The sequence below is a fragment of the Diceros bicornis genome, chromosome 5 (assembly GCF_020826845.1).
Source record: "Diceros bicornis minor isolate mBicDic1 chromosome 5, mDicBic1.mat.cur, whole genome shotgun sequence".
NCBI lineage: Eukaryota > Metazoa > Chordata > Mammalia > Perissodactyla > Rhinocerotidae > Diceros > Diceros bicornis.
Genome location: NC_080744.1, coordinates 30,417,141 through 30,433,792, shown reverse-complemented (window position 1 = coordinate 30,433,792; position 16,652 = coordinate 30,417,141). Strand labels below are relative to the sequence as shown.

Genomic DNA, 16,652 nt, shown 5'->3' with positions numbered 1-16,652 from the left:
CCATGTTCCCCATGAAAATCCAGAGGACACTCCCTTCATCAAGTCTATAAAAATAAATTCATGAAGAGAATTATAGCATTCTGGAAAAGCTCTATGATTGCTATCTGCTGTGGACCAGGAATGACAGGCAGAGCTGCCTTTGAAATTGGCTCCCTGAATTCAGTGGGGGTGATGAGATACTGGAGTGGCAGTGGCCAAGTGGCAGCATTTAATTTCGAAACGTAAAGTGGGTTTGGTTACCATAATAGGCAACAGAATCAAAGTGGTAATTAAAATAGTTTGACCTGACAACCCACCTTTGGCATTGAATAATTAATCATTGTATCTCTAGAACTGCAACAAATGAGTAGCCTATTAAAGTCTTACTTGAGTTGTACTAGCAGAAAATCTCTCTGTCTGGTGATCAGAAATGTGACTTAAATAAGAATGATAGAGATTCACAACACCTCAACAATGTCCAGACTTGAGCCTGTTAACAAATACAGAGCCCTCCGGAAAAAAAAAAAAAAATTGATACTGGGTTTCATTGAAGAAGGACCATAATACATGCAAAACAATGTGTACTGTAAATATTTCTCATAGCTTTTCTTAAAACTATGATCATTTACCAGGGTGATTGTACATTGGGGAAGGATAAATAATCAGACTTTTGGAGAATTACTGGACACCAGCTCCGAATTTATGCTAATTCCTGGAGACTTGAAATAGTACTCTGGTCCACTAATCAGAGGAGAGCCTGATAGAGTTCAGGTGGTGAATGAAATTTTGCTTAGTTGTGTCTCAGAGTGGACCCAGTGTGTCCCAAGCCACTATGTGGTTATTACAGGAGTTCTGGAATTCATAGTTGGACTAGACAACTCAGCAAATGGAATAATCTTTGCATTGGGTCTCTCCTTCATGGGATATGAGCTATTATAGTATAAGTAGCCTAATATAAGCCACTAGAACTGTCTCTACACACCAAAAGAGTAAACTAGAAACAACACCAAATTCCTGGAGAAATTTAAGAGATTAGCGACACCATAATAGACATGAAAAATGCAGGATTGGTGATTCCTACCGTATTCTTATTCACCTATTAGCCTGCGCAGAAGACAAACGGATCTTGTAGAAAGTTACTCAAGTGATGACTTACTTGCAGCTTCTGTTCCAGATGAGTTTAATTGCCCTGATACCAGATATATGGCTATTAATCTGGCAAATAGTTTTTTCTCTATACCTGTTAGCAAGGATTATCATAAGCACTTTGCTTTTATCAGCCAGAGTCAAAAATTAACTTTCACTGTCCTATCTCAGAGGACACCAGCATTCCAAGTCCTCTGTCATAATCCAATTAGCAGGGAACTTCATTGCTCCTCCATTCCAAAGAACTTCATGATGGCTCACTATATTGTAAATATGTCAATTGGACCTGCTAAGCAGGAACTAGTAACTACTCTAGATACCTTGGTGAGACATATATTTATGTCATAGGGTGGAAAATAAATCTCAAAAATGTTCAGGGGGCTGTCACCTCAGTGAAATTTCTAAGCGTTCAGTGGTCTGAGGATGGCCAAGATATCTTGTACAAAGTGGACAAGTTGCTGCATCTTGCACCACTGTATCTACTACTAAGAAACAGGCACAAATCTCTGTGTCACTTAATATTTTGGAAGTAACACTTACTTCATTTTGGCATGATATTCGAATCTAATAACCAAGTAACCCAAAAGATTTCCAGTTTTGAATCAGGCCTAGAATCAGAGAAGGCTTTACAGCAGCCCCGGATGGCATTGAAAGCTACTCTGACACTTGGTCTATATGATACAGAAAATACTATAAAGCATCTATGACATAGAGGGACACTGAACATTGTCTTTGGAATGTATCTATAGGTGAATGACAACCCCAGACCTTTAGACATTGGGCACACATATGCCATCTTCTGCAGACACTAAATCTACTTTTAGATACTAATTTACTTTTAGATATTAACCTACTTTTGAGAAAGAACTTTTGGCTTGCTTCTGGGCCTCAGTAGAGATTGAACACTTGAAAGAGTGTCACCAAGATGTCATGCAACCTGAGCTTCCCATCATGAACTTGGCATTGTGACTCACCAAGCTATTAAAATGGATGTGCACAGGAGCTCTCCATAATCATAAGGAAGTGGTACATACAACATTGGAACTGTCCCTTACATCTAACATCTTACATTAAAACATGTAACGTCTCTGAATCTCAGGCACAAATACTAATAGCTTTGTTTGTCATCCTCACAACTGAAGATATCTCCCTCCCAATTTAAAAAACATAATAAGCTAATATATTACTAATAGTTCTTTCACTAATTATTATTGTTAGTGTCCCACCAACCTTTTTTTTCCCCCATCAGGCAGAGCCCATAGAAGTTATGTTCTCTCTTTCACAAAGCATTCTTTACACACCGCTTAATCATGGCATTGGCATTATCCTACCAGCTTCTATCCCTAGTGTTAAAATAATCAAGCACCCATAAATCACCACCAGGAGGCATCCTACACTTAAAATTTCCCAGTCATGATGATTTATATTTGCTTAAGGATAACTTAAGCAAAAATATATATATATATATATATATATATATATATTTAAGTACGCTCCTGAATAAATATTATTCATTATGATATATGGTTAAAGTTGGGGCCATCAAATTTGAAAACTATATCAGAAATTTCTTATCCTTTGTGACTTATAGAATAAGAACAACACAAGAACCAGTTTAGGTTATACTTGAACTGCCTCTGTATCTATCCCAACTTCTAGTGATACTTCCTATCATGAAGTTGAGCATTGTTTACCAATTGAGTTTTTTGTTCGTGATCTTTTATTTAATAAACTTCATTTTTTATAACAGTTTTAGGTTCACAGTAAAAGTTGGCAGAAAGCACACAGTTCCCAGGTAACCCACCCAAACACACACACAACCCCAAACTCCCCTACCAACAACATCTCATTCTATGTTTTGTACAATCAATGAAGAATATTAACACATCATTCTTAACCAAAGTGCATGGTTTACATTAGGGCTCACTCTTGGTGTAGATTCTAGAGGTTTTGACAAGTGTATAAACAATATGCATCCACCCTTATAGCATCATACAGAATAATTGCACTGCTTTAAAAATGCCCTGTGCTCCATCTATTAATCTCTCTTTCCTTCCCCCCAACCACTGATCTTTTTATTATCTCCATAGTTTTGCCTTTTCCAGAATGTCATATAGTTGGAATCATACAGTATGTAGCCTTTTCAGATTAGCTTATTTCACTTAGTAACATGCCTTTAAGGTTCTTCCATGTCTTTTTGTGGCTTGATAGTTCTTTTCTTTTTAGCACTGAATCATATTCCATTGTATGGCTATCCACAGTTTATTTATGCATCCGCCTATTGAAGGGCATCTTGTTTGCTTCCAGTTTTGGCAATTATGAATAAAATTGCTATAAAGTTTCATGTGTAGGTTTTTGTGTGGATATAAGTTTTCAAATCAATTGGAAAAATACCAAAGAGCGTGATTGCTGGATGGTTTGTTAAAAGTATATTCAGTTTTGTAAGAAACTGCCAAATTGTCTTTGAAAGTGGCTGTATCTCTCTGCATACTCACCAGCAAAGAATGAGAGCTCCTCTGGTTCCACAGGCTCACAAGCATTTGTGTGCCAGTGTTTTGGATTTTATCCATTCTAATAGGTATGTAGTGGTACAGTATTGTTGTTTTGTTTTACAATTCCTTAATGATGAAGAATGCTGTTGAAAATCTTTTCACAATCATTTTTTAGTGTTTCCTGTCTCATAATTTATTGTTTACTTTTTTCCATCTTTATTGAGGTATAATTGGAATTAAAAATTATATATATTTAAATTTTACAACATGACATTTTGATATACATATACATTGTGAAATGATTACGACAATCAAGCCATTAGTATATCCTTCACCTCTCATAGTTACCTCTTTTCGTATGTGTGGTGAGAACACTTATGTTCTACTCACTCTCTTGGCATATTTCATTTATACAATACAGTATCATTAACTGTACTCACCCTGTCGTGCATTAGATCTCCAGAACTTATTCATCCTACATAACTTGAACTTTGCAACCTTTCACCAACAACTGCTCATAATCCCTGCCCCTCAGACACTGGAAATCATCATTTTACTCTATTTTTCTATGAGTTCAAAATTCTTACATTCCAGATATAAGTGAGATCATACAGTATTTGTCTTTCTGTGCCTGGCTTACTTCACTGAACATAATATCCTCCTCGTTCATCCATATTGTCACAAATACAGGATTTCCTTCCTTGTTAAAGCTGGGTGATATTCTATTGCGTATGTGTGTGTGTATATAAATGTGATATACATATATATATATCCCATTTTTGTTATCCATTTATCCATCAACAAACACATAGGGTGTTTTCATATCTTGGCTACTGTAAATCACGTTGCAATGAAGATGGGAATGCAGACATCTCTTCAAGATACTGATATGGTAGTTCTATTTTTAATTTTTTGAAGAACCTCCATACTGTTTTCCATGATGGCTGTACCAATTTACATTCCCACCAACAGCGTGCAAGTGTTCCCCTTTCTTTGCATTCTTGCAAACACTCACTGTCTTTGCCTTTTTGATAACAGCCATTCTAACAAGTAGGAAGTGATGTCTCATTGTGGTTTTGATTTGCACTTCACTAATGATTAGTGACGTTGAGCACGTTTTCCTCTACCTAGTGACCATTTGTAAGTCTTCTTTTGAGAAATATCTATTCAAGTCCTTTGACCATTATTTAATCAAGTTATTTATTTTCTTTCTTTCTTTCTTCCTTCCTTCCTTCCTTTCTTTCTTTCTTTCTTTCTTTTCTTTCTAATTATGCGTGTTCCTTATATATTTAGATGGATATTAATGTCTATTTGACTTATGGTTTGTAAATACTTTTTTCTCATTCCCTGAATTACTTTTTCAATCTGTTGATTGTTTTCTTTACTGTGCAGAAGCTCTTTAGTTTGATACAATTCCACTCATCTCTTTTTGCTTTTATTGCTTGTGCTTTTAGTGTCATATTTAAAAAAATCATTGCCAAGACAATGAAAAGAAACTTTTCCCCTATGTTTTCCTGCAGTAGTTTTACAGTTTAAGTCTTTAATCCATTTTGATTTTATTTTTATATATGTTGTGAGATAAGGATCCAATTTCTTTCTTCTTCTTGTGATATCCAAATTCCCAACACCACTTATTGAAGAGACAATCCTTCCCAATTGTGTATTCTTGGTGCCTTTGTCAAAGATTAGTTGACCATATATCTGCGGATTTATTTCTGATCTCTCTAGTCTGATCAATTGGTCTATTTGTCTGTTTTGATGCCAATATCATACCGTTTTGATTGCTGTAGCTTTGTAATATTGTTGGAAATCAGGCAGTGTAATTTCTATCACTTTGTTTTTGGTCAAGATTGCTTTGGCTATTCAGGATCTTTTGTGGTTCCATAAGAATTTTAGGATTGTTTGTTGTATTTCTGTGAAAAATGCCATTGGAATTTTGATAGGGATTGCATTGAATCTGTAGATTGCTTTGAGTGGTGTGATTTTCCAGTTCATGAACACAGGATATCTTTCTATTTATTTGTGGTTTCTGCAATTTTTTTCATCATCTTATAGCTTTTAGTGTACAGATCTTTTACCCCCTCGGTTAAATTTATTCCTAAGTATTTTGTACTTTTTGAAGCTGTTGTAAATGATTGTTATCTTAATTTCTTTTTCAAATAGTTTGGTGTTAGTGTATAGAAATGCAACCGATTCTTGTATGTTGATTTTGTATCTTGCAACTTTACTGAATTCGTTTATTAGTTCTAATAGATTTTGGTGAAGTCTTTAGGGTTTTCTCATATAACATCATGCCTTCTGCAGAGACAATTTTACTTCTTCCTTCCTTATTTGGATGCACTGTACTTCTTTTTCTTACCTAATTACTCCAGCTAATATTTCCAGTACTATGTTGACTAATTGAGAGTGGGCATCCTTTTCTTGTTCCTGATCTTAGAGGAAAAGCTTTCAGCTTTTCACCATTGAGTATGATATCAACTGGAGACTTGTCATATATGGCCTTTAGCATTTTGAGGTATATTCCTCCTATACCTAATTTGTTGATAGTCTTTATCATGAAAGGATATTATATTTTGTCAAATGCTTTTTCTGTATTTATTGAGATGACCGTATAAATTTTATCCTTCATTCTGTTAATTTGATATGTCTCATTTATTGATTTGCATATGTTGAACCATCCTTGCATCCTAGAAAGAAAACCCACTTGATTATGGCGTATGATCTTTTAATGTGCTATTGAATTTGGTATGCTAGTATTTTGCTGAGGATTTTTTCGTTTATATTTGTCAAGAATATTGGCCTGTAGTTTTCTTTTCATGTAGTGTCCTGGTCTAGCTTTGATATCAGGGTAATGCTGTCCTCATAAAATGAGTTTGGGAATGCTCACTCCTTTTTGATTTTTTGGAAGAGTTTGAGAAGTATTGATGTTAATTCTTCTTTAAATGTTTGGTAGAATTGACCATGAAGCCATTTGATCCTGGACTATTCTTTGTTGGAAAGTTTTTGATTACTGATTTAATCTCCTTACTCATTAATGGTCTGTTCAGATTTTCTATTTCTTAGTGATTCAGTCTTGGTAGGTCATATGTTTCTAGCAATTTGTCCATTTCCTCCAGTTGAGCCAATCTGTTGGCACATAATTTTTCATAGTAATCATTATGATTCTTTGTATTTCTGTGGTATCATTTGTAATATCTCTTCTTTCATTTATAATTTTATTTTTTTTGTGTGTACACTTCTTTTTTTTTTCTTATTACTCCAGCAAAAGTTTTCTCCATTTTGTTAATCTCTTAAGGAAAACAGCTCTTAGTTTTGTTGATCTTTTGCATTATTTTTCTACTCTCTATTTCATTTATTTCTATTCTCATCTTTATTATTTCCTTCCTTCTGCAAACTTTGGGCATAGTTTATTCTTCTTTTCCTAGTTCCTTGAGGTGTAAAGTTAGGTTGATAATTTGAGATCTTTCTTTTTTCTTAATGTAGATGTTTATCACTTTAAACTTCTGTCTTAGAGCTGTTTATGTTGCATTCCATAAGTTTTAGTATGCTGTGTTTCCTTTTTCCTTTTTTCTGTCTCAATTTATTTTATTTCCCTTTTGATTACTTTTTATTTCTCTTTTGGTTTCTTCTCTCACCCATTGGTTGTTCAGGAGTGTGTTGTTTAATTTCCACATATTTGTGAATTATCCAATTTTCCTTCTGTTATTCATTTCTAGTTTCATACTACTGTGGTCATAAAAAATACTTGAAATTATTTCTGTCTTATTAAATTTGATAAGACTTGCTTGAGGCTTAATATATGATCTGTCCTGGAGAATTTTTTATGTGAACTTGAGAAGGCTGTGTATTGTGCTACAGTAGAATCGAAATTTCTGTATATGTCTGTTAGGTCCGTTAGGTCTATACTGTTGTTCAAATCTATTGTTTCATTATTGATTTACATTTAAATGATCTATCCATAATTGAGAGTGGGGTATTGAAGTTCCCTCATATTATAGTATTTCTATCTATTTCTCCCTTCAGATCTGTCAATATATGCTTTATACATTTAGGTGCTCTGATGTTGGGTGCATGTATATTTACAATTGTTATATCCTCTTAATGAATTGACCCCTTTATTATAATATAATGGACTTTTTTGTCTCTTGTGACAATTGTTGATTTTAAGTTTATTCTGTCTGATATAAAAATAGCCAATCCTATGCTCTTGTTGTTATAATTTGCATGGAATATCTTTTTCCATTCCTTCACTTTCTCCCTATGTGTATCCTTAATGCTAAAGTCAATTTCCTGTAGGCAGCATATAGTTGGATCCTTGCTCTTTTCTAGTTTGTCATTCTATATCTTTTGATAGGAGAATTTAATCCATTTACATTTAAATTAATTATAGATAGGTGAGAACTTATTATTGCCATTTTCCTCATGATTTTCTGACTGTTTTGTAGTTCTTTTCTTCCTTTCCTTCTCTCCTATTATCTTCTTTTTTGATTGGATTGTTTATTTATTTATTTGTTTGTTTGTTTATTTATTTTTGTATTGGTATGCTTTGATTCCATTCTCTTTATATTTTGGATATCTGCTATAGGTTTTTTATTTGTGTTTTTCATGAGGCTTACATAACATATCTTATAGTTAGAATGTTTTAAGCTGATAACAACTTAACTTTGATTACATACAAAAATTCTACACTTTTGCTTCTCCCTCCCCCCTGCACATACATTTTATGTTATTAATTTCACAATTTACATCTTTTTATTTTGTGTGTCCAATAAATTATTGAGTTAGCTATTTATATTACTTTTGCTTTTTAACTTTTATGGTAGGATTTAAAGTGATTCATGCACCACCATTACAGTATTAGCATATCTTGTGTTTGGCCATATATTTACCTTTACGAATGACTTGCATACATTAATATTTTTCATCCTGCAAATTGCTGTACTTTTGTTTCAGCCTGAAGAACTCTCTTTAGCATTTCTGGTAAGGCAGATCAAGTGGTGACGAACTCCCTCAATTTGTTTCGTCTGAGAGCCTTTATCTCACCATCCTTTTTTAAGTAAAGCTTCTCCAGGTATAGTATTCTTGGTTGGCAGTTCTCTTCTTTCAGCATTTCAAATACATCACCCCACTCACTTCTGGCCTTCAAGATTACTGCTGAAAAATTTAGTGAGAGTCTTTTGAGGACTCCTTTGTTTAAGATGAGTCACTTTTCTCTTGCTCCTTTCAAAATTCTCTTTGTCTTTCTCTTTTGACAATGTAGTTATAATGTGTCTCACTGGAAATCTCTCTAGTGTCAGCCTATTTGAAGTCCTTGGGGCTTCATGATTTGGGATATCCATTTTCTTCTCCAGATTTGGGAAGTTTTCAGCCATTACTTCTTCAAATAGGCTTTATTCCTCTTCTTTTCTCTCTCTTCTTCTAGTTCTTCCATGATGTATATATTGGTTCACTTGATGGAGTCCCATAGTCCCTGAGGCTTTCTTCACTCTTTTTCATTCTTTTTTCTTTTTGCTTCTCTGATAAGTTCAAATGACCTGTCCTCAGGTTCATTGATTCTTTCTTCTACTTGATCAAGTCCACCCTTGAATCCCACTAGCGGATTTTTCAGCTCAGGTATTGTATTATTTAGCTCCAACATTTCTGTTTGGTTCTTTTTTCTATCATACTTGTCTCTTTGAAGATAGTCTCATTTTGTTCTCATTTGCTTTCCTGATATCATTTAATTGTTTACCATGTTCTCTTGTAACTCACTGAGCTACTTTAAGACGATTATTTTGAATTCTTTGCAGGGAATTCAGAGATCTCCATTTCTTTTGGATTAGTTGTGAAAATTTGTTTTCTTCCTTGGATTGTGTCATGCATGATTATTCTTTATATTTCCTGTAGGTTTGTTTTGTTGTCTGTACATTTGAGGAAGAAGCTTCCTCTCTTTGTCTTCATAGATTTGTTTTGACTGGGAGAGACCTTCACCTGTCAGTAGTGCTCAATATGAAGCAAGATAAAGATCAGTCTCTCAGAGCATGTGTTTTAAGGCTGAAGACAAGGAATCCTCTACTTCCCACCCTCCCTCATGGAAGAACAGCCTCAGTTCTGTGCTTTTTCTCAATCACGTAGAACAGTGCCAGCTATAAGAAGACATCCATCTCTTTTTCTTTTTTGCTAGCTGACCCAAAAGACCGAGCTCTTCCAGTTTCTTGGTACTTTGTATGAGTGAGATATAAATATTACCAAAAACACTCTGAATTTCTGGGGATTGCTTCCCTCCTATCTTCCTAGAAGAAAACCTTCAGTGCTGTGCTTATTCTCAATCTCACAGAGCAGCATCAGCTGTAAGTGAGCGCTCTCCTCTTTCCTGTGTTCCGAGCTATCTCAAACCAGGCTCTGCAAGTTGTTCAGTGCTCAATATGAGGCGAGATAGGAACCTGCTGTCTTATGGACCATAAGACAAGTCTCCATAAATTTAAAAGTATTAAAATAATACAAAGTAGGTAATTAATTATAATGAAAATAAATTAAAATCAATAACAGAATAATAACTGAAAATTTTCTGTAAGAATTATAACCCACGTGTTAAAGAAATTAAAAGGAAAATTAGAAAGTATTTTGATCTGAATGAAAAGAAAACAGGATATATGAAAATGTATATGTTGCAACTAAAGCAATGCTCAAAAGGAAATCAATAGCACTAAATGCCTATATTGAAAAGAATAAAAGTCTCAAATGAATTACTATGGTTTTCATCTAAAGAATCTAGAAAGAGAAAGAAAATTAAAAACAAAGCAGAAAATACAAATATTAACAATCAGAGCAGAAACTAATGAAATAGAAAACAGAAAAAATATAGAAAAATCAGTGAAATGACAATCTGATTCTCTGAGAAAATAAAAAATGTTGAAAAACCTCTAGCCATGCTGATAAGAGAAAAAAAGAGAAAAGACACAAACTACCAATATCCAGAATGAGAAAGAGGCATATATTACAGGTCTTACAGATATTTAATAAGAAATAAGAGAATATTAGGAACAGCTTATTCCAATAAATTTGACAACATAAATGAATGTACAAATTACTTGAAGACACAAACTGCCAAAAATTGAATTTATACTTGAAAATCTTCCCATAGAGAAAACATAGGACCCAATGACTTCCCCGGTGAATTCTACCAAATATTTAAGAAAGAAATTGTATCAATTCTAAAAAACTCTTTCCATAAATTTAAAATGAAGAAATAAATTCTATAACGCCAGCATTACCCTGATACTAAACTTGAAAAAGCATTTTACAAAATCCAACATCCACTTCTGATTTTAAAATCTTTCAGCAAACAATAGAAAGTAACTTCTTCAGCCTAATAAAGGGCATCTATGAAAAACATATAGTTAGTATCATGCTTAATGATGAAAGACTGAATGCTTTTCTCATAAGAGTAGGAACAAGTCAAGGATGTCCACTCTAACCACTTCTAGTTAGTGTTGTACCATTTGATCTAGTGAGTGCAATAATGGGCAACGAAAATGAATAAAATGATCCATACTAGAATAAAAGAAGTAAAACGTCTTTATTAGCTGACAACATGATCATCTATGAAGAAAATACTACTTAATCTATAAAAGACTAATAAAAGTAATAGGTTTTGCAAGTTTGCAGGATACAGTGTCAATAAACAAATTTTTTTTTGTATTTCTGTACATTAGCAAAAGCAATTGTAAATTGAAACAAAAAATACCATTTAAAACAGCATCAAAAATTGAAATACTTAGGGAAAAATCTCAAGAAAGATATGCCAGACCTGTTCACAGAAAACTATATAACATTGCTGAAAGAAATTAAATAGGACTTGCATAGATAGAGAGGTATACTGTTTTCGTGGCTCACTCTTCACAAGGCATAAATATATTCATCAGTTAAAAAATTGTGTTTCAGGTATGATGATACTCAAATCAATATTTAATGCCTGAAAGTTCCTGATTTTAAAATATCAAAGATAGAAACAAAAGGCTACACCATGATTAGTGAGAAGGCCTTATCATATCATTTATGATATCTTCCTGTAAATCACAAACTGTGTGCATACTCTCTTCATTGCTGCCTTCATATTTTTATTCCTGAATGTGTAGATGACTGGATTCAGAAAAGGAGTGAGAACTGCATCAAAAAGAGCAAGAAATTTGTCCATCTGTGAATTGGGGTGTGGCCATGTATAGACAAACATCGTTGGACCAAAGAACAAAAGCACCACAGTGATGTGAGCTGACAAAGTGGAGAGGGCCTTGGATGAACCACCTGAGGAATGTTTCCAAAGAGTTAACAGGATAAAGATGTACGAGATGAGGAGTATAAAGAACGAACCAACACAGATAAACCCACTGTTGACAGTGACCATGAACTGCAATCTGTAGGTATCTGTACAGGCCAGTCTGAGGAGTCGAGGAAGGTCACAGTAAAAGCTGTCCAATACATTAGGACCACAGAAGGATAAATGAACAATAAACGCCAGTTGGAACAGTGAATGACTGACACCAAGGGCCCAGGCAGCAGCCAGAAACAAAATGCACATTCGTGGGCTCATAATGGTTAGGTAGTGGAGAGGCTTACATATGGCAACATATCTGTCAAAGGCCATGCCTATGAGCAGCACCATCTCGACACCACCAATGACATGGATGAAGAAGACCTGAGCAATGCAACCTCCAAAGGAAATGACTTTGTGCTTTCTGAAAAGGTCATAAATCATCTTGGATGAGGTCACAGAGCAGGCTCCCAAGTCAATGAAGGAGAGACTGGCCAATAGGAAATACATGGGGGAATGTAAATGAGGATCAGTTGTCACAGAAAACACAATGAGGATGTTTCCAGTCACGCTTGCCACATAGAGCACAGAGGAGAACACCAGCAGAAGAAGTTGGATCTTCCATGAATGGGTGAGTCCCAGAAACACAAACTCAGACACAACCGAGTGATTCCCTCCCTCCATTGATCCAGCCAACCGGGCTGCTGCTGAAATTATGATAACTAAGAAAATGAGGAGGAAATTGTGATTATGGAGATGATAATATGTCATAGAATTTTTGAAGTTTCAATATTCTCATTAGGAATGAAAAGCTCATAGTTGTCCAGTTCCTCAAATATGTAAAAACAAAAACCAAAAATCAACATAATATCATCACAACGTGTGAGCTGCAACATGTTTTACCTATTACCAACACTCTCACTGCAATGTTCTGTTCTCAAATTGACAGATTAAGCGAGAACAAAAGATTCACGTGTCCATATTGTTCATCAGCTGTATAAATCACTTCTGATATTGACTGGTCCTCATTTCCAACATATTCCATCTTGCTTTTATGTATGTTCTCATAGTTCACTTCGCTCCCAGTTTGCTTCCACAATTTGCTGACAGAAAGTAGGGATGAGAGGAAAACATGATTAACAAATGAATTTTCACCGGAAGTGAGAGGTGACTGAGACATGAGTTGAGACTGACTTAGGATAGGCTGTAGATTGAGACTGAATAAGGAGACTGGGGTATGTCAAATTGTAGGGCCCACAAGTGTAGTAAAACAGGGGAAGTATGTGGACTCTAGTAAAAAATAGAACACTTACTATTTTCCACCATATTTTATCATGTTCACTGCTATTCTAGGTGCCTCTAGTTTCCACAAAATTTTTCATAATTACAGAACGCTAAACTGGCCTCAACACTCGTTAAGGCTTTCATAAGAAGCCTATGCCACCTAGTGATGAAAACGCTTTCTCCAGACCTACTAAATGTATATTTGGGAAATTTCACCAGAATTTCTGCTAAGACACTTTGGGTATATAATATATGTATATGTAAATATGTAAAATATATGTATATGTAAAATATCTCTGCAAACATGTTTTCTCTGTCCATACACATGAAAGTATTGAGGACTAGCACTTGGAATAGTTGAGATATTAAGTTAATTCATCAGTGTCTCAGCCTCCCTTTGGTGTCACCTTTTATGTCCATTGGCACACCCCTACTCTTTGAAGCATTCAGTACTGCCTGCAGAGTAACCTGTGTTGATGTTTGCTATTAGCCTGCTTACTCTGACTGAAATCCATTCAGATATTTTATCTTCAAGGTGATTTGTATTTTACACTTTTGATTTATGATTATAAAATAAGAGGAGTATCAAACATTAAGAACTCACATTTTGATCTTAAACCATAAAATACAAGATGTGACGCTGGAGATTTAGTCTTTTAATACAGATTATATTTATATGTAAAGTGGAGGGTGAGCAGAGAACAGTATTATGTTTCTCTGTGTCCAGATACCAACCTCACTCATGCCCCATAGCAGAGAGTAGTTCCTGAAAACACTTAATAGAGGTTAATCACTTTAGGAGTTGACGAAATACAGTAGAACAGGTACATTGATATCCTTCGTTTTTGCAGCTGTGATCCAGACCTTCTGACACAAAGGGGTATCTGTCTGACACCCTCATTCATCCCAGACCACAAAATTCACAGAGACTGTCACTGTGTCCTGACTCCAATTCTGGGTCACCATCACTGGCATGAATCTCCTTCTAGTCTCACCTACACATAGTGAACATACTGTCACCTGCTGAGCCAACAGTCCATGATCTTAAGGTGCACACTATTACCAGAAACCTGGGGCCTGAAATAGGGAGCAGAAAACAACCACTTATGCTGCTCTCAGGGAGGGAGAGTCAACACCAGAGAGGACTGATGGGAAGAACATGCATGGGGAGGTAATGGATGCACTGGGGAGGTGGCAAGGAAACTCAGTAATTCTCGAAAAAGATCCAAGGCCTTAGTAAGGAAAGGCACATGTTCCCAGTGTGATGAGATGAAAATGCTCATGGAGTTATAATAAAGACCATTTTGTCCAAGCTGGTCATCATTCAAATGAAAAACATGAGACCCAGCAAAATAAACTGAGTTTCTGAGATTCACAAAATTGGTAGAATGGAGCACCAGAACCTAGATCTCCTGATTCCTATTCCAGAAAGACAAATCCTAGAGAAAATAATCAAGTAAAAAAAAACAAAAAACAAACTCAAAACAGTGATTTTTCCTGGTTAAAACCAAACTAACCAGAGACATTCAGACAAAGTGTCCATTATTAATAGTAAATTATTATATAGCAACCTACCAATAAATAAATATTACATAAAATGTGTGCCCAATTAAAGATTATTTGACAAGTTCAACAGCAATTTACACTTAGGAAATTGATTATTTTTTGCTTTTATGATTTGTGTACTGATTTTTCATATTTTCCTGGTTGTGTAACTGGTTACCACAACTGTAAAAAATTTAACATGGTGTTTGTAAGAAGTCCATCCTTTTGGCCTTTATAAATTTCATTTTCCTCACAGGTAAATTAAAATCACCATTACTTATTGTAGCTTTTATTGACAATTTTTCTTCATATTGATTTGTTCTCTTACTAACTCTTGTAAGTCAAAGTACCAAGAAAACAGTTGAAAACACGTGAATTGCACACATAAAGAATACAGTCTAATGTGGCATACGTGTCAAGTGAAGAGTAAGATAAATACTTGGTAAGTTTTTTGGGGAAAAGTGCTATAGATGACGTTCAAGGGTAGAAGATAACTAGTGTCAGCAAGAGCAGGTGGGGAAGGCTATGGCAGGGGCATAGATATTCATCTGGCCCTTTTTGAATTAGTGAGAACTGAAAGGAAAAGAGAAGGAAGAGATATATAATGTATGGGAAATACATTGCATTATAAAATATGAAGGTACCCATTAATATTAAATATCATTATTTGTGTGTATATAGCCCATATTATACACCCAGGTATAGCCCATATTATACACCCTTTCTACCTATAGAAAGGGTAGTAGATAGTTCCTGGTTGAAAGATTAGATTAATAACTCCAGCCTGTAATAAGATCATGCTTTCAAACCAACGATCTTTATTATTATTGATTCTCTCCTCTCTCGGTCATCTTTTCCAATAGTTTTAACATGCATAAGGGAAAATTTCTCGTTTAAAGATTTATAGTAGCCATGACTAATAGTCTCCCAGTGAGAAGGCACCTAAGGCTTTACAACATATATCTTACTGGGGATTAGATAGCATTTAATCACCAAACCCACGGCCAGCACTCAACTTATTTTCCTAAAGTCTATGGAATAATCTGAAATGCAGGAAAAAAATAAAGCAAAGAGAAAGGAGAGAGAAGGGAGATTTAAAATATGGAGAGATGGGGGAAAGGGGAAATTATGAAAGATATGCACAATGATAAAAAAAGAAAAAAGAAAGCATCAGGAGAAAGGAGAAAGAGCTGAACAAGGTTCAGGTAGTATGAAATATGGTAGCCTCTGTTTCTGAGAATTCAGGTAAGTTAAAGATTTGAGCATCAATCTCTCACCCTTAATTTACTGATTCAGGGGTGCTCCTGACTTTGAAATTGGATTGCATTTAAGGAATGAGAGAAAAGGCAGATGCTTCTATTACCTGCCATGTAAGGATCACAGACTTTCTGTGAAAATCACACATGATAATGAATGGAAAGATTACCTTTTATCCTGCACAAGGATACACACAGATAATTTACTGTAAAGATTTTAACCGTTATTATGATTCGAGGAGTCTAGCATATACTAAGCAGGAGAAGGAGGTGGGCAGAACAGACAACAGGCACATGAAATTCTCCCTAGTGTATGTTTCCTGTGTATTCCAGCATCCCAGCAGGGTTCTCTGTCCAGTCAGCTTCTGCTACTGGAGGTCACAGTACAGTTATTTCCAAATGTGTGGTTCTTCTACGTGGTAGAGTTATCACCCAGTGATAGGCTCACATTCAAAAGTCCAGAAATCATTTCCAAATTTTCATCTCTACCTTCTTCAATCCTAAAAATAAAAAAATTCACAGATTGCCTTTCATACATTACAAGAACAGTTAATAGCTTGGGCTATGACATCAATCAGGCTTGTTTTTGAATCTAGGTTCCACCACTTACTTGCTATGTGAGTATGACAAAATTACTTGACCTCTCTGTGCTTCAATTTT

At 35.0% G+C, this 16,652-nt stretch overlaps 1 protein-coding gene across 1 annotated transcript; it reads right to left on the bottom strand.

The window, feature by feature from the left end:
* Window positions 1–11,652: 11,652 nt before the first annotated feature.
* On the bottom strand, window positions 11,653–12,678 carry LOC131405360 (olfactory receptor 4F3/4F16/4F29). Its single transcript, XM_058540419.1, has one exon. It carries the CDS (start codon window positions 12,676–12,678, stop codon window positions 11,653–11,655), a length of 1,026 nt encoding a protein of 341 aa, XP_058396402.1.
* Window positions 12,679–16,652: the final 3,974 nt, after the last annotated feature.

Coding starts and splice junctions, on each gene's coding strand:
- LOC131405360 (XM_058540419.1), bottom strand. CDS start 12,678: ATGACATATTATCATCTCCATAATCACAATTTCCTCCTCATTTTCTTA.